Below are 22,570 nucleotides of genomic sequence, written 5' to 3' on the forward strand. Positions count from 1 at the left end.
CTGTGTACTTCAGTGAAATCCCATAAAATGCCTAATGAAAAACTTGTATTTTAGAGTTAAACAACACAGAATCAAATAACAAAACCAGAAGGAACGCATTCTCAACACACCCGTGTGCATTAAGAATTGGATGACATAAATAGTCGCGAAGAGCTTACTAAAGAAAGTGTCCTTACTAAAGAAAGTACATCTCCTGTGTAGAAAGAAAGGCAAAGTTCAACTTCATCAAAACTTCCTGGAAATGTGACTAGATTTCCTGTAATCCTGGCAAAGGGATTATCTCTGGATAACCAGCAGAGAGTACAAAGCTTCTAAAACTAGCAAAGGAGGTATTCCCACAGCACCCCAAGTGAAATCACTGTGGAAGAGAACTAGCAGCTTGGTCCCTGAGATCATTACAATAGAATGTTTGATTTCCCATGGCAAGCCTAATTGTGACATGAACAGCTGTCAACAACAAAATTAGAAGGATCTGTCATTCTAGGGAATTCATCCACGTTTGCTTGTCCTATTTCTTCACTGTGGCTCAAGAGAGTGTTTTCAAAGAATTCTTCCAGTAAAGGTTTTCATTATTCAAAGGGGAGACACTCAAGTTATTTGGCTTTATATGTTGTAAATGAGGGGCTTCCCAGGTGGCTCAATGGTAAAGAATCCGCCTGCCAATTCAGGAGACTCAAGTTCGAGCCCTGGGTCAGGAAGATCCTCTGGAGAAGGAAATGGCAACCCATTCCAGTATTCTTGCCTGGAGAATCCCATGGACAGAGGAACCTGGCAGGCTATAGTCCATGGGGTTGCAAAGAGTCAGACATAACTAAGCACACAGGCTCGCTATACATGAGATACATTTGTATCAGTAACAAGAATCCCAAACAAATGTTTCTTGAATGACAAATTCAAGGACATGAAAATATCTGGGATGTTTCTTTGATCCAAAAATCATTCCATGTTTAATATAGTCAGTTCTCACTGTTTGCATAGTTATGTTCTCTAAGTTACCGCAGACCCTGAATTAGCAAATACTGAACCATTGCTCCTACGAGAAATACAGGGTTAAGTTCCTACAAGCTTTTTTTTTTTTTTTTAATTGGAGTATAGTTGCTTTATAGTGCTTTATAGTGTGTTAATTTCTGTTATATGGCAAAGTAAATCAACTATACGTACATGTATATCCCCTCCTTTTTGGATTTCCTTCCCATTTAGGTCACACAGGGCACTGAGTGGAGTTTCTGTTCTACGCAGTAAATTTTCATTAGTTATCTATTTTATACATAGTGCTGTATGTATGTCAATCCCAGAACCCCAATCCATCCCACTCAACCTCTCCTTCAAGCTTTCTGTCACATTTTCACCAAACAGTCAATGCATATAACCTTGTTTCATGTGTCTCTCCTGAGAAACACCTTATTTGATACATATTATTGATTCATTAACATTGAATTCATAGTCAAGTGTACCATAACTCATACCTGAATGAAGTTTATCTAAAACACAGTTTTCTCCATAGGGCATATCATAGCCTTAGGAACTAGACAGAACTTCAATGCTATAGTTGGGGGCTGTTTTAAAAAAGGAAATCACCAAATATTAATAAAGCACACACAAAAATGTGGCATTAAATATATCACCAACGTGTTGATTTAAGAGTTTACATTTACAGTTTAAGAGCTGAAACAAGAAGGCAGAGCTTTGCCTTGTTAGACTGCTTCAGCTGGAAAGATGAACTTGGCCTCTCTGCCGATGTCTGCAGACATGTTTGAATTTTTATTTGGGGGGGTTACAAATTAATTTTAATGAGTAAAGTCTTCCCTCACTATCTGCAGGAGATTAGTTCCAGGAGCCCCTGTAGATCTCAAAATCTAATTCGATCTGAGGTTGGTTGAATTTGCAGATTGGAAACCCATGGATGTGGAGAAGTGAAGTGAAAATTGCTCAGTTGTGTCTGACTCTTTGCAACCCCATGGACTAAACAGTCCATGGAATTCTCCAGGCCAGATTACTGGAGTGAGTAGCCTTTCCCTTCTCCAGGGGATTTTTCCCAACCCAGGGATCAAACCGAGGTCTCCCACATTGCAGGCAGATTTTTTTCCCAACTGAGCCACAGGGAAGCCCATAGATATGGAGAGGATCAGTTTAAAGTGAAAGTGACTTTCTGTTACCAAGGTTATTCTTCAGAAGACTTGATGGGATTCTGAAAAAGTTGGTTGTAAAAGTCATCTCAGCCTTATATCTGCTCCTGATCTTAATTAGTCAACTGTTTACAACTCAGTCAACTGTTTACAACCCCGTAGACTGTAGCCTGCCAGGCTCCTCTATCCATGGGATTTCCTAGGCAAGAATACTGGAATAGGTTGCCATTCCCTTCTTAAAGGGATATTCCTAACCCAGGGATCAAAACCAGGAGAGGGTCAACTGTTGGCAAATTCACAAAAACAGAATCCATAAGTGATGAGGATTAACTGTATATGTTGAAAATGAGAGTCAGGTTATAAGTCAGTCACTCTAATGGGGTAATTCTGTTTTACTGGTGTTTGTATTTGTTTAGGTTTCAGAGTCAGAGTGTTTTTGGAGATAAGAGTTCCATACAAAATGTGGAAGCCAGTGCACTGAATGCTCTAGGAAGAAACTCCTTGTGTAACTTCCTAATCTTTCAATGGTTCTTCCAGGTGTTTCAGGGATGTGGCCAACCCAAACCTGCTCCAGCTCTCAGATCTGCTCGCTCAGCTCCTGAAAATTTTAATACACGATTCAGGCCTTACAATCCTGAGGAAAGACCAACCACTGCTGCGGGCACGAGCTTGGACCGGCTGGTGAGTCCCCTGGATTGATGGTCATCATGGCCACTTTCTGTTACCAAGGTTATTCTTCAGAAGACTTGATGGGATTCTGAAAAAGTTGGTTGTAAAAGTCATCTCAGCCTTATATCTGCTCCTGATCTTAATTAGAATATTGAAAAGTAATGAGATCTTCCTTTTAGGTCAAGAATTAGGTTATTTAAGAAGTCTTATCACTATTAATCCACTCATCCAATGACCAAATTTTCAACTCCATATTTCTTCTGAAATATTAATTTGAAGACTAAGTTACAATGTCTTCCAGAGATATAATTACAATAGCACATTTCTTATTCATCTACTTTAGTTATTTATTCAATTATGATACAGTGTAACTTTATTATGAATGTTCCTTTTATGTAAAGTTTTCTGCTTGAAAATACCTTGCCAAAAGGCTCCAAATCAATATTACTACTTTTTTTTTCTTTTTTGTGTGTCTTTTAAAAGTTGAAATCCTTAGAAATAGTCACTCTTTGATCCATTTAAATGTGTGTCAGGGGACCAAATATCTATCACTGAAGCAATTTACTTGGAGATTACAACCATAAATATAGTAAACATGATTTTTAATGTGTTTCAGACATCAAATTTTGCTACAAAAATGAAAAGCTCATAATTTCCCAGAAATACTGCCTGACTGTTTTCAATACAATTTATAGCAGTATAAACAATTTATATACCTGTAATTGTTAGTGCTGTTAATGTTGCTTTGCCAATTATCTTGATGTAAAATTAACAGATAAAAGCCTTAAGGTCATAAACACTTGAACCACATCTGATTATGTCATATAAACTCAGATCTCAAGGGTTTCTGGTTATGAAAATACTTTTATTAGTCACTGTTATAAATTATCATTTTGGTTAATATCCATCTACAGTGTAGAAGCTGTAAGATTAAATTGGTAGCATTTGACCTCATAATAAGTAATCTCAACATTTCTCTCTATAAACATCAAAAGTACTTACAACACAAAGGCCTATCCAGGAAGCGCCAATGTGAAGGGGTAAGTGGAGTCATTAACCACTAAATTATGTCATAAATTTATTACTGTTTATTAGCAAGTAAAACTCCCTCTTCAGTGTAGGTTTTGCAAAAGGGATAATCTGGGTAATTGCTTCACCTTTGTACTTAACCTTAGTTATATCCATTGTCCATTCACAATTTCAGGAAAAGTTTAAAATTAGTCACATTTTTTTCTTTTCAACAAAACGATGGTTTCATTAGATTCCATTGTTTGCATTCGCATTTTATAAATTCCTTTATATGCCAAGATCCTTTTAACCAAAGCACAGTTTATGAGTATGGGCTTGACTTCCCCCTGTCTCTCTTTCCTTCTTTTTTTCCTTTCCTATTTCAGTTGGCTCTGCATAATTATTGAAACAATTCAGGTTTTTCAGAATTTTTATAAACTCTACCTTCAGAACTAGGCACAATGCAAGATTAGTAAGTTTTGGAGATCAGCGGTACAACCATCGTGCTAGAGATAACAGTACTGTATTGGTTAAGAGGCTAGATCTCAGGTTAAATGTTCTTACCACAGAAAAATAAAATTGGAAAACAAATGGAGTGCATTATCCACTTAGTTAAAACTGCATTGATTTTGAACAATATAATGACATCTATGACTACTAATTAATTTTTTTGCCTTTGAAACAGAAGCACAGTCTTCTCTCCTCACAGGAAAGATACACACACACACACACACACACACACATTCAAACAGAGTAAGTAGAGCGAGAAAAATACTTTTCCCAAGGCAACAGTATTTATACAATTCCGTACAGCTTGAATAAAACATCAACACGTTGAGAATTTCATACAATGTCTAAAATCTAGTAGATATGAAAATTGGAATTTGAACCTTTTCTTTTAAAAAGGAACTTCACTGGTCATCCCCAAAATGCCCCAAATATAAGAGTCTTGAGAAGTCCTGGAAAATAGCAAACTGATTTAGGATCTTCTATTTTATGCACCCCTAAAGTATATTTAATCATTTTTTAAAAGAGTTAGTAACGGTTAATCATATCATGAGGAAAAAACAGAGACTAAACTCAAGAGATACTCCCCTGGAGAAGGGAACGGCTACCCACTCCAGTATTCTGGCCTGAAGAATTCCATGGACAGAGCAGTTCATGAGGTCGCAAAGAGTCGGACACGACTGAGCGACTGACACTTTCACTTTTAAACTCAAAGTACATAAGGACCAGAGTCAGTGTATATGAATTCAAATCAATAAGCCAATTTTATTCTAAAATACTCTCCAGTGGCATGTAGTACTTACTTCATCAGAGGTGTAGCTCCAGGCTCTATAAGGGAGAAGGACAGTTTTATTAATTTCTTATTCAATTAAATTCTGATTCCTTCCCAGATTGTAAGAATCAGCAATTTGTAATTCACAGCCAGTCATAAACCAACCTGGAGCTGCTTTTCCACCCCTAAGGCCAAGGGACTGCTTCCATGTCAACAGGAGCTAGACAAGGTTATTCTTGGGAAACACAAGCTAGCTCCAAAGCTAACATCAGAATCTCCATTTGCAGCCACTGTTTCCTCCAAAGCTTGCTTTCTTTTGTGGGTTCAACAGAGCTCTGAATAGCGGAAAGGTTGGAGCAGTTCCCTTGGCCAGACAGTGCTGGGCATCAGTCAGATAAAATCATCTTCAAGATGCATGTGTAGGTGAAGGGTCCTGCTGGGTCTGACATATATTACTGCCTATTTGGGATGTTTATGAACAAATCTCATGTTACCTACTCCTGTTTTAATTTTCTCCTGCAACGATGTTTCCTGGATATTTATAAGAAGCATGTGTCCCCAAAAAGAAGGGTAATTGGAAAAGACTTCCTTTAATTTCTCTCCGTGTTTCAGCCCAGCACATGCTTCAAAAGGACAACATCTCAAAGACCATCCCAATCACCCCGCCCCTTTTGCCAAAGTGAAAATGACTTAACTGTAAAACTGTTGGAGAATCGCTTCTTACTACAATTTAAAATTAGTACCTGGGGCATTAACTTTGGGTTCCATTGGTAAATGTTCGTATACCAGCTATTATAAAGCTATTTTTTATGTGAAGTGGTAGTTATGGGGATTGTTTTTAGAAGTAAATCTCCTAATCCCCAACTGGGTAAACTGCTGCTAAACCTTATATAAAATAATTGAAAACAAAACTCTCTCTTTAAAATAGATCAGTAGCATCATTTAGTCTCTTCTTACCTTTATAAAGCAGTCAATTCTTTTATATCATTAGAAAACCCTCCATATGTTCCTCCAAATTTATACTGGCAAAAAAAAAAAAAAATTGTTTAGGTATAGCTTTCAGACATGCTATTGTAAAGTAATTTTTATCATCCCATAATGAATGAATATCCTTATATAAATTCCACTGCTGATGGAAAGCTGACTCATCAGAAAATACTACAGTCCTTCCTGCTATGGTTTGTTGAAGATAAAAATACCATCAACTAATCTGATCAACAAACTGGTCCCGTTATCATGTGTCTCTTCCCTATCACCCACACTCACTCTAGTAGTCCTTCTGTCCCAGCCCACTGTTACAGATTTTCAATTAAACAGACCAGGGGTGTTTATTTGAAATCAGGAAGAGACTGATTCTCTTTCTCTTTTTCTTAAATTTACATCCTGTGAATTCTCTTAATTATTTAACATAAAATAATTATTTCCTTAAAGAAAATTTCACTCAACCGTCACTGAAAGTACAGAGTGTAAAAATAAATCAGCTCAATTTTTAAGATCTGCCCATAGCGTGGTGTTTCAGATCATCCTCTGTTAAGGATGGTTAGTTGTACAGCTCAGAATATTATTGCACAACATGCTATACAACCCCTGGACATGCTTGGGCAGAAAATGTCAGTTATTTTACTCCAGCTGATTTGTTAGAGCAAAAGCAATAATACAGTAAAGTGTGTGTCTTAGAGGAATACGTTTTATTAAAGTAGATTAAAAAAAAAAAAAACTGGACTTGGAAGTTAATTCAATCAAGTTGGCAATGAGTTAGACCAATGGGTCTCCAGTAAGTATTCAACATCATGCCATGTGTGCAGGTTCTCAAATATTCTGCTTATCATTCTGAGGGAATTGGGAGCGGTGGTGGGTGGAATGCCAGTCTGCAAAGCTAAACGTTATACCTGTGCTGTACTATTATGTATAGAATAATCTCTCTTTCTTTTTCCTTTGAATTTGTTTTCCTCTTGCTTCCCAGAGGATTGTGTGGAGGACAATGCAACATAGTGTAAGCTTTGGTCTTCTTATTCTTCTTCTCATCCCCATTTGTCTCTGTACGGTCGTTCCAGGGAGCTTCTGATAAATCCCACCTCCACTTCCTCTTTCCAAATTGTCCAGAGAGCAAACATTGAACACTGTATGTGACCAGTGGGTTTAGGAATGTCCTCTCAGCTTGGTATTTATGGTTTAACGACATTTTTGGTATTCTTTCTCAATGGCAAGGTTTTCAGTCTCAGCTTTGTGGAAGACTAGCTCATTTGGTGGCTGATTTAAATTCTGTCCCTACATTCAGAGTATGTGTAGCCTGCCTGAAAAACTCTCTCTTCCCTGATAGAATATATTGGCTTTTTTCTTCTTGTGCTGAGCAAATAATTACCTCCCTAATAATAACAACAAACCAATATCAACTCTCATGCATAAGGAGCTAATTTTTCCATTAGCTGGGAACATAGAGAATTTAGAGGGGTAAGGAATATTTGTGATACAGCTTGTTTATTTTTTTCTCCTACTCAAATTTACTGATGTGTTTTAGTGCATTTAGGGAGAGACCAATGGGTATTTATTGTGACAGAGCAATTTGTATTGGAGATGCGGACAGGCACAGGTTATCCTACCTGACTTTCCGTATTAATCATAATAATCAAACAGTTATATGATCCAGTGGTTTTCATAATACCACTCCATGCTGGTCCTACCATTTCAGAAAGACCTGAGCCCTCATTAGCATTATGGACCTGTACGAGAAGATGCCTCTCCCCTGATGAACTCATTTATTCATGCAATACACCTGTGTGATGATGCTACACACCTGCCTGACCCTCAATTCAGGCAGTGGCAACACTATGTCTACATTTCCTCCTTTCAAATTCATGTGCTTAAAAGAAAATGTCCTCTGAGTAGTATCCCTATTCATCATTCCAGGTCTTGGAGCCCAGGGCAGTTTGGATAAGGGAAAAAAGGTTAGAGGTAAATCTGAAAGTTTAAAGGTAAATCTGAAGGAAGGTACTCCTTCCAGGAGTACTCTGGAAGGGAAGATTTTGAGGAAGGAACAGGAAAGACAGATAGCGTAAGGTCTCCTGGTGCTAAATGGAAAGTGGGAGAAGAAGCATCAGTGGTGGAATAAGTCAGGGTTCTATCACTTTGGTCCACTTGGTAAAACTCAGCTGGCTCCAGTTGACAGAGTGTGCCAACCAAGCCTCAGCAGCATTCTCTTGGTATCTCCAGATTGTCTGGCAGTTGACCTAGTCCAACCTCCTTATCTGATGGTTCTCATGACCCTCATGGTTTCCCCCAAGAAGAATAATGTCCTTAAACATATTGGAAAGAAGGTAAATCATAATATCATCTCCACCCACTCCCCAGCTGTGCTGGACTTCTCTGCTTGTCTCCTATAATCCTCTTTAGCTAGGCTCCCCAAAATCAGATGTCTATTATTGGATATGTTTCTTCCAAAAACACAGTGCAGTTCCTGAAATGTATGAGACTGCCACGGGTGTTAATATTAATAGGGATAAATTTAAGTACTTAGCAAATATCACCAAGTCCTGGGAACCCAAACACTTTTCTTATGGTTTGGAAGCAAAATGGACAAAGCAATTCACATTCTGGCTGCTGTTTCCTGCCTGATGGTTAATCCCAGTTTCGGAATAAAATGCTGGTCATAAAAATGTTCTTCCATGCCTCTTTGGGACCATTTTGGTGTGATTTAGGAAGTCTTGGTTGTAAGGATGAGGGAAACTGTCTGTTGTTCATTTTAAATTGCCATGGCATTTCATTGTCACCTCAAAGGATTCTGCATCCGGCTAATCCACTCTTTTGCATTTCAAAAGGATGTCAGGCTGTGTTTAAGAAACTGCTTTATTATCTAGAGCCTCAGCCGCTGTCTTTAGGTGAAACTGATATTTTCCATCTTCCACCTCGGCAACGAGACACAGACACATGCGGAGACACACACACACCCCCTCAGTCTTTGCTTGGCCCAAACAGGAGAAGCTAAAACCTCAGTAACAACACTAAACCAGATTCTGCACTTTAATTAGTTTTCTAAAGATAAATGGGTCAAGGCCAGATTGGCTTTCAGTCTTTGCTGCAGCTGAATAAATTATGCCCCATTCACCCCAGCAAACAAACAGCTACTGCTCAACTCCGTTCAGACTGTGAACTGCTCAGTCCTGCCTGAACTTGCTGGATCTGTTGGCTGCAAACCCCCCACTGAGACACCCTAGTTTCCTTTTCAATGAACCCTTGGCAGTCATAGCAGCAAAATACAGCGAGCTTTCAAAGCAGGGAGAAAATACAAAACATTAAAGCCAAGCCACCCAACTTATTCGGTCTTCATTTCTGCCCTTCTCTGGGCAACACTAGCAGCATGTCATGGTCGGGGAGGCCTCCCAATACCAGTCTTTGTTCCATTTAGAGGCTTGTGGTTGATGAAGCCCAAGTGGAGAATGTCATCAGATGCACACGTAAAATGATGGCTTATCTCAGGGATATTCAGCATCTTCCATGGGCTTGGAGGAAGCACACATCTGATTCAATGATATGCACTGTTGGAAACCTGGATGGAATGCCTGCCCCTTCTGTGGAATTTTCAGCCCACACCCAATGGACAGTGGACTGTTTTTACATCCTTGGGAACCTCTTCTTTCAGGAATGTGGAAGAACAGAGAAAATAGGAGAATCAGAGACCTTTCTTTCAGCTCAGGCAAGGCTGTGTTTAATTGCATCAGGCTGTATGCCGTGGGGAGAAACGTCCACTCTGCTGGCTACGTTAGTCCCTGAGAGATATCAAAGCCCATTCTGCTCCACTGCTTCAAGACACATACAGAGGTTCATGAGGATTCCAGCAATGAAGACAGGCCACACATTTTAAAGGGGGAAAACTTTTGTACAGCTTGCTTTAGGTACAAATGGTCTGAAATCATTTGGAGGGTAATTTTACCAACAAAACCACTTTCAGCTCTGTTTTTAAACCCTCCTTTGTCCTCAGAAACATTTAAGCAAGAGCTTTGCTGACCTCTATGTCATAAAAATGAAATGTTACACTTTCAGACCCCAAATATGGCTATACAGCTTTTATGTCTATTTTATGGTATGTTGATATGCTTATTTTTCCCTTCAGACATGAAGTTTTCTTTCAGAATGCCTGACTTCAGCTAAACCCAAAATGATGCATTCTATGGATATCAATCAATCAATCATGTATTTACTGAGTTCTCCTCTGTGGGGTAGCACTTAGTAAAACTAACTAGCATATACAGTCTCCATCATCACATGTTGTTAGTGCTAGCATCATCAAAAAGGCAGGAGTGACTATTTACAAAATAACATTATTTATCAAACCAGTTAGACACACCAGGTTTCCTCCAGGGAAATGTATCTAATTCAGAGCATCATAAAACCTTAGCCTAGAGGAAGTAGGAATTTGATTTTGTAATCTGAGATAGACTACACCAATAAAGAATATGTGGAAGTCATGTTAACAAATAGGGCTTCCCAGGTGGCTCAGTGGTAAAGAATCCAGCTGCCAAGGAGGAGACGTGGGTTTGGTTCCTGGGTCAGGAAGATCCCATGGAGAAGGAAATGGCAACCCACTCCAGCATTCTTGCCTGGAAAATCCCATGGACAGGGGAACCTGGCAGGCTATAGTCCATGGGGTTGCAAAGGGTTGGACACAACTTGGCAACTAAACAACAAGAGTGTGAACAAATGAATCATCATTGACCATATATGCACATTGAAAATATTAAACAAATGTAACATGTTTGATCTAGGCCATATCTGATAGCTTGTCTTCTTTTCTGAAGCCAGAAGTCTTCGCCCTGTATTTTAAACAAATTAAACAAAAATGTCAGTTCTGAACTGATGGGATGAAAAAGTTCATATCTGCACACTCATTTCCATTACTTGTGCTTTATTCATTTGTGTAATAGGAGAAGGCAATGGCAACCCACTCCAGTACTCTTGCCTGGAAAATCCCATGGATTAAGGACCAAGGTAGGCTGCAGTCCATGGGGTCGCTGAGTGTCGGACACGACTCAGTGACTTCACTTTCACTTTTCACTTTCATGCACTGGAGAAGGAAATGGCAACCCACTCCAGTGTTCTTGCCTGGAGAATCCCAGGGACGGGGGAGCCTGGTAGACTGCCGTCTGTGGGGTCGCACAGAGTCGGACACGACTGAAGTGACTTAGCAGCAGCAGCAACATCTATGTTATAGGTGTTTTCAGTGACTTGATGATGAAAACCTGAACAGAGAAGTCATGCTAAACTGCCCAAACCATACCATGTAAAATATGTGTTCATGAGCGAGATCAGTGGACGTAGCTCTTTCATTAAATTATTGAGCAGCTTATGGAAAGGCTACAGTCATTTTTCTCATAGCTGTCTGAGATATTTGTACCATGACTCCCAGATGTGATGTTCAGGCTTATGAGAGATAGAGCTGAAAAAATGGGCTTTTTTCCATAAATACCAGTTTTGATGTATTTGCTGTATAATCAATCAGCTTTTAACTGACTCTGGGGCCTATGGAATACATTTTAAAGCACTGGGAATTTGGCTATTCCCATAACATACTTGGACACTCTTTACTGCCAGCAGTAAACCTCAGGCATAAACATTGTAGAGAAAACCAGATGAAAAGAAACCTGTTTGAGTGAAAATTAACTTCTCTTCGTAAATGCTAAAGGTAGAAACATATCTGCAATACACAATAATTTTATTACTTAAGTTCATTCATGGTCATTATCGTCAAAGGCTCTGACTTCATGCGTATTTTCTTGCATCTAAAAGACTGACCAAGCTATTAGGAAAAAAAAAAGACAGGCTGACAATAAATGAATGAACCAGCAGCTGTAGCAGCACCACTTATATTGCTGGCTAGCAAATAATTTTTTGGAAGTTGGGTTTGTGTAATATCTTTAGAAGCTTTTCCAATACTGTATTGATCTGGATGGGCCAAGCCAGGTCCTGAAGCAACGACAAACAACCCCCAGAATGACTCACAAAAACACGTTTATTTCTTGTTGGTACCAAATGCCCACAGTTGACTTGACTGCAGGTCAGCCACACGTGGTCGGCACTCTCACTCCAGGACGCAGGGTGACAAAGCAACCATTATCTGGAGCTTCGCCTGTTACCCTCCTGGAGTAAGAAATGGCAGCCCACTTCAGTATCCTTGCCTGGAAAATCCGGTGAACAGAGGAACCTGGTGGGCTACAGTTCATGGGGTCGCAAAGAGTTGGACGTGCCTGAGCAACTGAGCACATCGCCTTTTGCAGAGGCAGAGAAAGAGAGAGCATGGAAAGGGGGCTGTGCATGGAAGGGCCACAGCACAGTGTTTCCATCTGGTCACATGACCAAAGCAGGTCACGTGACCAAGCCTGCTATCCAGAAGGCGGGAACATTTGTCCCTCTGTGTCACACACAGACTGAAAATGGACACATTTGTAAACAGAAATATTGTCAACCTCAAACACAGATGACCCAGGCAAGATTGTTTTTAAATGAAGTTTTTGTTTTGAATTTAAACTAGAGCTAAAATGGCCCCGTTGACCACTCTTTTCAACACCTTCCAGCCTTTCTAAGTCTCCTTGAGGCAGCTGCACAGAACCCAGGTTCTCCAAGGATCATGATTTAAAACTGTTAAAGGATCTAGTATCTCTTCTGCTTCTATCATTTTTTTTAAATTTATTTTATTTTTTTGGCGACACCACAAGGTATATGGGATCTTAGTTCCACAACCAGGGATCAAACCGGTACACTCTGCATTGAGAGCATGGAGTCTTAACCACTGGACCTCCAGGGAAATCCCAAGGCAAGATTTTTAAATTGATAAGAATCGATTCATTACTCTTTTCAACTCTGAGACAGATCTTACATGAGAAAAAGAGAAAAACTCTTCACTCATTCAACAGCTGTTTATTGTACTGTAATACGAGCCAAGTATAAGTGACTAGAACATAATCAAAGAGCTCACAGCACTTTGGGGGATGGCAGACAGACTTAGCTTTAACTTACATCAAACTATGTACTGGTCAGGAGTGCATAAGTTTTAGAAATGGAGGAGAATTCTAAGTCCTTGTTACAAAGGGAGTGTCTACCTTGCCCTGGAAAGCTAGCTTCCCTTTCTAAGTCTGATTGATTTTTAGCATTGGATGGCTGTTTCTCCTACCTGAACTTCAAATTCAACCATCATTCAACCAGACTGAGTTGAATGGGAGTCCAACCCCAGTATCCAACCAAGTCAGTGTCTCAAAGGAGGATGAAGAAGCTGTTGCCGATGAGTAGGAGAAAAGAAGCAATAGGAAAACAGAATGAGCAAAGATTTTTTTATTGCCGGCATTTAAATGTCTTTCAGATCCAGACTGTATATTTTTTAAATGAGCCTTGGATACTGGATACTGTGAGTGCTGCTCTTGTCTGACTTGATGTCATGTTTGCTTAGGCGAAGCAATTTTTCTGCTCTTCTCCTTTCTGGGTCAACCTAGTTGGAGCAAATCAAATTGTTCTCCCTTTTTCTCCCTTTCATACATCATCATTTAAGATCACCAAAAATTCGAGTTCCAGAACCTGCCCTTGTCTCCTTTTACAATAGCTGTTTATTTCTGAACAGCATTCATGAAGGAGAACACTTTTCGCAGGATAATCAGGCAAATTGCTCAGGCTGACAGCGATGGTAAACTTGAAATGAAAATCTCAGGAATGTGTGTGTCATTAGCTTCCGAGTGGAATTATTTGCAAAATCGTAAAGCTCTGATTTAGCTGGAAGAAAAATTACAATATAAATTCATAAATTATTTATGGGTAATGAAGCAGGAAAACAATGACTTTGTAAGTTTTATTCTAAGGGATTTGAACCTAAGATAACTCCCCAAAGCAGGCTGAATTCATTGCAATGAAGACCACTCATCTGGGCACTTGAAAAAGCTGAGCTTTTCCTTTGCTTGGTCTTTGCGCCTCCTTGAGTGCTAAAGAAAAGGGATAAATACAAAGCAGCTAGACCAGCTCTGGGAAGAAAACAGAAAGGTAGTGAGCTGCCTTAATTGATCTCCTCACATAAAATCCAAAAACCCAGGGGCTATCTTTAGTGTGAGACACGTCCTCGTGAAAATGTCTCCAGTTACTCAGAAAAATCAAATCTTCTTTATACAGCAGTCTTCAAGGAACAAGAAATATTTCATTAGGATTTTAATAGTGAGGGCTCAAGTGAAAGAAACTCCATCTTGTCTTGTCAACCTTTATCCTCTCTTGAAAAATAAATAAAGTACGATATCTTTACAGTAGTTTCATTTAAAGAACTCTTTCTCTCTGACTTTGGAGAGTTAGAAATTAAATGAGTCCTTAGGAGGATTTTTTAATTTACTTTTTTTTGGAATATAGTTTATTTAGAATGTTGTGTTAGTTTCTACTGTACAGCAAAGTGGATCAGCTATACATACACGTATATAACTACTCTTTTAGATTCTTTTCCCATGTCGGTCACTACAGAGCATTGAGTCTAGTTCCCTGTACTATACTGTAGTTCCTTATTAGTTATCTATTTTATATATTGTAATGCGTATTCCCAGGTGGCTCAGGGGTGAAGAGTCCACCTGCAAATGTAGGAGATGCTGGTTCGACCACTGATCCAGGAAGATCCTCTGGAAGAGGAAGTGCCAACCCACTCCAGTATTCTTGCCTGGAAAGTTCCATGGACAGAAGAGCCTGGCAGGCTATAGTCCATGGGGTTGCAAAGGAGTCAGACACGACTTAGGGCCTGAACAACAACAACGTGTATACGTCAATCCCAATCTCCTAATTTATCCCTCCCCCACTTTTTTGTGATATGCTTTGAAGACATTAATTTGCATAACTCTGATATGACAAGGACAGACTGTATGTGTGTGTTTGTTTTGTTAATTACAATATACTCCTTGTGTAAGTGAAAAACCCAGAGATTTGCTATAGTTAATTTATCAAATTGTAGCTGAAGCATGATACTTTTATATAAACTTCTATGATTCATGACTAGTTTTTTAAATATTTATTTATTTTTAATTGAAGGATAATTGCTTTACATTATTGTGTTGGCTTCTGCCATTCATCAACATGAATCAGCCATAGGTATACATATGTCCCCTCCCTCTTGAACCTCCCTCCTACCTCCCACCCCTTCCCACCCCTCTGGATTGTTACAGAGCCCTGGTTTGGGTTCCCTGAGTCATACAGCAAATTCCCGTTGGGTATCTATTTTACACATGGTAGTGTATATGTTTCCATGCTACTCTCTCCATCCGTCCCACCCTCTCCTTCCCACCACCTGTGTCCATAAGTCTGTCCTCTCTGTCTGCATCTCCATTACTGCCCTGCAAGTATGTTCATCAGTACCATCTTTCTAGATTCCATAGGTGTGTGTTAGAAAGAAAGTGAAGTCACTCAGTTGTGTCCGACTCTTGGCAACCCCATGGACTGTAGCCTACCAGGCTCCTCTGTCCATGGGATTTTCCAGGCAATAGTACTGGAGTAGGGTGCCATTGCCTTCTCCAGGAGGTATGTGTTAATGTATGATATTTGCTTTTCTCTTTCTGACTTATTTCACTTTGTATAATAGGCTGTAGGTTCATCCACTTCATTAGAACGGACTCAAATGCGTTCCTTTTTAGGGCTGAGTAATATTCCATTGTATATATGTACCACAACTTCTTTACTCATTCATCTGCCAATGGACATCTAGGTTGCTTCCATGTTCTAACTATTGTAAATAGCGCTGCAGTGAACACTTGGGTACATGTGTCTTTTTCAGTTTTGGTTTCCTCAGAGTATATGCCTAGGAGTGGGACTGCTGGGTCAGATGGTAGTTTTATTCCTAGTATTTTAAGGTGATTCATCACCACTTAATAAAATTCAGCGACACCCAGTGGTGAGCCAGATGTGACCACCAATTCCCAGTGTTCCCTCATTCCCTCTCATCGTGTCCTTTCCTAAACTTAGCCTACCACAGCAAAGTGTCATAGCTCCCTGCCTCCTGGAGGAGTAGCAGGGAAAAGATGGGATAAGATGACCCTTGTCAGAATAGCCTTCAAATCTTATATATTTTGACTGATTTTTTTGGGGGGGAGGGTAGTTTTGTTCCACCACTTGCGAGGAGAGCTACTTCACTGTGCAGGAGGATTGATCTGTTTCTCCATGTTGTTCTATTTTTATCTCATATATTTTGAGTCTATGCTTATACTTACAGTTTTATCTTCTATGCACCTTGACCTTGTCATCATTATATAGGAATCCCTTGTCTCTAGTAGTATTAGTTGTAGTTGTTTGCCTTAATATCTATTTCTTCAATATAGTTACACCAGACTTTTGCTAATATTTGACTGACATATCTCATTTCACATCTTCACTGTCAACCTTTCTGAAACTTTGTGTTTTAGTTATACTTCTTGTAAACATTACATGGCTGGATTTATATTTAAATCAAGACCCACAATATTTGTACTTTAATTGGTGCATTTAGTTCATTTAAATGTACTAGAAAATCTAAGATAGTTGAGTTTATTTTTTCCATCTCATTTTGTGGTTTCTATTTGTCTCTTCCACTCCAGTCTTATTTTTGCTTCTTTCTTATAGATTGATTGAGAATATTTTTCTCATTCCACTTTTTTCTTCTGATGTTTAGAATCTAAATACTTTATTTATTTTAGTCTTTTAATAGTTGCTCTTAAAATTTTAGCATGTGTCTAGATGTAACAAAATCTGAATTTAATTAATCATTGAATATCTTTACCCTTCTCTGGAACAACACAAGGACCTCAAAACATCTCAGTTTTGATCATTTCCTCTCAAATTATATGCTGTTATTATTGGATTATTTAGTTCTATCTTGTAATGTTTCTAATCTTACAAGTTTTTACACGATGGAATTTTGTATAGAACCACTCCCTACAGCTTTCTTTGGTTATCACTCCTTCTTGCATCAAACTGTCCATCAGGAATCACTTTCCTAGGTCAGGAATACATACTTTAGGATTTACTTTACTGAGGGTTTCATTTGAAAACATCTTTGTCTGCCCTCATTCCTGAGAGACATTTATGTTCCATACGTCATCCTTGACGGGAGCCTCCGTTTCTCTGAGTACACTGTTGCTTGTATTTCACTGTTTCCTGGTTTCCATCACTGCTGTTGAGAAGCTAGTCTCAGTCCTTCTCCTGTAAGTAGTCTGGAGAAGGCAATGGCACCCCACTCCAGTACTCTTGCCTGGAAACTCCCATGCATGAAGGAGCCTTGTAGGTTGCAGTCCATGGGGTCGTGAAGAGTCAGACATGACTGAGCACCTTCACTTTCAGTTTTCACTTTCACGCATTGGAGAAGGAAATGGCAACCCACTCCAGTGTTCTTGCCTGGAGAATCCCAGGGACAGGGGAGCCTGGTGGGCTGCCATCTGTGGGGTCGAACAGAGTCGGACACGACTGAAGTGACTTAGAAGCAGCAGCAGCAGCATTGTCTCTCGAGCTGCTTTTAAGATCTTCTTTGTTGTTCTGTAATTTTATTGTATTATGTCTAGATATAGATTTTTCCCCCCACTTAGGATTTGCTTGACTTTCTAAATCTCCTAAGATCTCTTTCATTATCTAGAAAACTCTAAGCCTTTATCTCTTCAACATTGTCTCAACCTCCTTCCCTCTTTCTCTGCTCTTATTCTATAACCGATTAGACAAGTCAGATGTTCTCCCTGTCCTCCATGTCTCCTAACCTGTCTTTGTGTCTTTCTACATTCAGAATAATTTTTTTTGTGCCACCTCTCAGGTTATTATCTCTCCTTTCTGTTGTAAATAATCTCCCATTAAAAACATCCACTGAGTTTCAACTTTAATGATTGTATGTTTCATTTGTAATATTTAGTTCTTTTTATATGCTTAGTCCGATGTTCAGTAGTTTCTTACTCTTTATTCACTTTTTTAAACGCTACCTTTTTATCTTTGAACATACTAATTCTACACTTCGCATCTGATACTTCAGATATCTGAAGTGTTTGCTTGTCTCATCTGGTATTCCAGCTGGCTTTTGCACATGGTGCTTCGTTTCCTTACCTATCTTATATTCTATTTTATTGAAAGTCTTTGTGGCTTGTGGTGAAGGATATTTCTATTTCTCTCTCCTACTAAGGATTTAACCCCTTGAAATCATAGCTTTTTGTGATATAGGCTGATGGCCTTAGAGAAGCCTTACACTTTAATATTCTGCCCCTTGCCACTCCCTGCAAATCTCTTAAAACCAAAGCTTCAGGTCCTCTGGGTCTGGAAGATGTTTTGTAGGGCAAAAGCCAACCTTAGCGCTGATGTTTTGTTTTTCTGAGTTCCTATTTTCACTTAGTTTGCAGCAGCACTGGCCCACCCCATGGCAGTTCTGCTGTGGATTGCAGAACCAGGGTGCATTCAGCTCTTTAGATGGGAGGTTCTCCTACAGAAGCTCTGAATTCTACCCAGGTCCACATTCTGCACCTTGTGGGCCAGTGCTAATGCCTGCGAAGTGCTTGATGGACACCTGCTCGACAGGCCTGCCTGGGATGTAATAGGGTTTCATTCGCTCTTTCACCGCCTCAGGCCGACTGGGGGCAGACACAGGCAGAGCGAGCAAGGAGTGTTCGGTGTCATGAAACCTGCATCCACATCACGCAGACGAGGACTGCGGACTGAGATTGAAGCCGGCCCCACACGGTTTAGTGATGCATGGACTCCTTCACTCCTTTTGTCCCTCCCAAACACTCTGGGAGGCATTCCCCACTCCACTAGGCACAACCCGTGTTTCTTTCCACGTGGTATAACACAGATGCAGAAGCCAGGAGGCACCCAAGCAGAGCTCACATTTCTGTGTGAGCCTGAGCCGATCACCTGACCTTGTTGTGCCATTTTCTGATCTGTCAAATGGAATAGAAAAAAAAAAAAACAAAAAAATCCCAGTACTTATGTTATGTTGATGATACCTGCTGCTGCAGCTAAATCGCTTCAGTCGTGTCCAACTCTGTGAGACCCCATAGACGGCAGCTCACCAGGCTCCCCCATCCCTGGGATTCTCCAGGCAAGAACACTGGAGTTGGTTGCCATTTCCTTCTCCAATGCATGAAAGTGAAAATGAAAGCTAACGGGCATAAATCTGGCTCAGGCATCGTCTGCACTAAGATTAGTTATCAATAGTATTATTGGTAATAATAGTGATATCAATAGGTTGGGTGTGACTGTTATCATTAATCAAATAAGAAAAATATAGAATTTCAAAGATTTCCATTTTTCACTGAGACTTGGTCTTTAACACAAAGCCGGTGGATAAACCCCTTTGCCCCAGCCTTTGGTCTTTGCAGAAAGTGGCTGGTTCCGCTGCGAGCCTCAGTGTTGGAGGAGATGAAAGCTAGGATAAGTTTTGCTGGGAGCTGTTAGGAAGAGTCACAGAGGAAATGCTAACACCGGCATCTGCATTCTAGTCAAATAAGCAAGCTCAGGGAGTGTCTCTCTAAGACGCGTAGCAAGACTACCATGAAAACTCCAAGGGTGAACACTGGTGAAGCTGATAAGAGATTCGCGTCTATAAAAGAGTTTGGGAAGCAGGCAACTAAGTAGTAGATGAAAATAACCAAGCAAAATGACAGAGTAGGGGGCGGAAGGATGCGCGCAGGCACAGACAACTCATTTCTGAGAGCAGGGTATGTCACCACCCAAGACTGCCACCAAAGGGCTTTTAAAAAAACATTCAGCCTAGGGAAGGTAGAAATCCTGGCAGAGAACGTGAAAAACCCAAATTAGGTGGCTGAATCAGATGCGAAGGTGAATAGCATCTGAAATAACCTTTTTTTTTTTATTTTTTATTCACTTGAAGGTGAACACAGGGACAAGTCATTGACAGTAATTTATGTGTAAAATGGTTGTCGCTTGGAGAGTAGATTTGGCTATGGGGAATGAAAAGAAGTAGACCAAGGATTTTGCAGCTGTGTTTTTTCTTCCCCCATCCTGACCTTGCTCCTTTTAAAAATAAAAGGAGAAACGGAGGCACCAAGTTGTGAAGGTTTGCCAGTGATCGAGGTGCCAGAGCAGGATCCCAGGTTTCTTATTTTTATCCCCATTTATAGCCACCCAAGTGCCCTACCTACCTGGCTTACAAAATATAACATGGTTTCAGACTGAAGCAGGAGCCCCTTAACTTAAGTCAGTCTCTCCCGGTTCAATAAATAAGAGTGCTCCACATTTATGGATAAATAAAGGGTTTTCACGATCGCACCTCATTTGTAACGCTTGAAACAACTGGAAATGGTTATTTGATGTTTTCCTTGAAGAGACTACCAGGGCTGGTTTTCTGTTTCCCAGGGGCCTAACGCTACAATCCTCTTGGTATCTGTGATGTTTCTGCTGCCATCAAAGGTCAAACAAGAGGTGAACAGACATTTTAGTGGGTTGATTGCTATTTTGTCTCTTCTTTGTTGCCCACGATACTTTCGTAAGATCCTATGTTTGGGGGTGATAAAGAAGAAGGGGTGAAGGAAGGGAGGGAGGGAGAGAAGGAAAGAAGGGAAGGAATTTTCCTGCCTGACATACAGAGCTATTTCTGGTGCCTCAAGCAACTTTGTAGAATTCCATGATGAAACCTGGAGGCTCACTCAAGCAAGATGAACAAAGGATGTTGGTGGGAGGATGGGGCAGAGGGCCATACGGTCTGGACGGTGACTGTGGTGAGAGTTTCCAGAACATTCAATCAATTGCCCTCCCAAGTTTACTTTTCACTCCATTGCTGGTATTTTCTCAACGGCTCTCAATCGTGGGAATTTAGGATTCATTTTGTAAGCTTTTCCTATATAATAACAGCATTGTCAGGTAAATTATTTTTGGTTGAACTAATGATTAGGAGTAACAGCTATGGCTCTATTAATTTAAAATGATGAGAGGCTTTCAGCATGTTATTTAAAATGCTTGTGGGAGTTGTATGAAGTCCCTCCAGGATTACTGACTTTGGGTTTAAAATCCTTATTACAGACTTTTGTCTTCTGTGTCCAAATCGTTGCATTCTCTTGAATTGTGGTCAGCAATTTCTTTTGAGTCACCGTGACGCAAACAGGACTGTGATCTATCCAGAAACACCAAAGCCGTGTTTGGCTTTGGGCTGGCTCACGCCAAGTCTAAAAACAAGACTGTTTGTTCAGGTAAGTAGAGCAAGATGCAAATAGAGCCTGAGGCCTTGATCCTTTTAAAAATGCTGGCTAAGGCCTCCTTCCTCACCATGAACTTTCCCACCATCCTCTCAAGAGGGTCACAAGAGGGTGGAGTGAGACAGCTTGGAGCCTAAGTGCAGATTCACCATCACTGCCAGGGAAAACTAATATGAAATGTTTGCTCTGCGTTCAAGGGTCCTTTGAGTTGGAAGGACGTTAAAGCCCATCTAGTCCAATACCCTCATTTTACCAGTAGGGTTGCCAGAATCCAGGGAGATGACGAAACAGATGCAGAAATCACACCAGCTTAGCACTAAGCTATTTCTTTGCTTCTCAACGTCAGTTCAAGTAGTACATCCAGAAATGCACTTTTTAAAATAATGTCACCCTGGTTGTTGTCTGCCTGTTTTTACTGCTGTTTTATTCCACTAAGATCAGGAATTTTTGGCATTGAAATATGGTGCGTGTGTGTGTGTGTGTGTATATATATATATATATATATATAATAGAGTAGAAAAGCCCCCAAAATTATAATCATAAACAAAAATAAAATTGAATTTGTTGAATCCACTGCCACAAGGAAGATAGTTTTTTTTCTCTTTTTCAGACAAGTTTTCACTTCACAGCAAAATAAGCAGAAAGTATACAAATTTCCTTATACTCTGTACTTCACATATACGCAGTCTCCCTCACTCTCAGCATCCTTCTCTAGCTGGTACGCGTATGTCTTGTTTTTTACTTCCAGTTGTACCCTTTGACCAACATCTTCCCAATTTCCCCAGGTCCTGCTAACCACCATTCTACCCTCTATTTCTACAAATTTGAGTGCTTTCAATTCTACATTTAAGTCCATATATATATATATATATATATCTATCCCACAGTGTATGTGTGTGTACTCGGTTGCTAAGTCATGTCCAGCTCTTTGCGACCCCATGGACTGTGGCATGCCAGGCTCCTCTGTCCTTGGGATTTCCCAGGCAAGAATATCATACAATATGATGATGCTTTCTCTGTCTGACTGATCTCACTAAGCATAATGACCTCAAATGCCTCAACATCCATCTACATTGCGGCAAATAATGGCTGAAAAATACTCTAATCAGGTGTTTGTTTGGAAACATCGGGTTTCCTTTCCCAAAAATTTCATTTGGGCTTTTCATAAGATGTTATAGAAAAACCCAAATGAAATTTTTTGGCTAACCCAATGTATATCATATCTTATACATATATATTTATCTTCTTTATCCATTCATCCATTGATACTTAGGTTGTTTACATATCTTGGTTATTGTGAATAATGCTGTAATAAGCAAGGAAGTGCAGATATC

General features: G+C 39.9%; 1 protein-coding gene across 2 annotated transcripts in view; it reads left to right on the forward strand.

The window, feature by feature from the left end:
• GPC6 (glypican 6) overlaps positions 1-22,570 on the forward strand; it is a 1,234,631-nt gene that overhangs the window by 1,134,135 nt on the left and 77,926 nt on the right. For both annotated transcript variants that reach the window (XM_061435212.1, XM_061435213.1), the window contains exon 6: positions 2,664-2,807. In XM_061435212.1, the coding sequence (XP_061291196.1) occupies positions 2,664-2,807 (144 nt within the window). The remainder of the gene's footprint in view (positions 1-2,663; positions 2,808-22,570) is intronic.

The sequence above is a fragment of the Bos javanicus genome, chromosome 12 (genome assembly GCF_032452875.1).
Source record: "Bos javanicus breed banteng chromosome 12, ARS-OSU_banteng_1.0, whole genome shotgun sequence".
NCBI classification, from domain to species: Eukaryota; Metazoa; Chordata; class Mammalia; order Artiodactyla; family Bovidae; genus Bos; species Bos javanicus.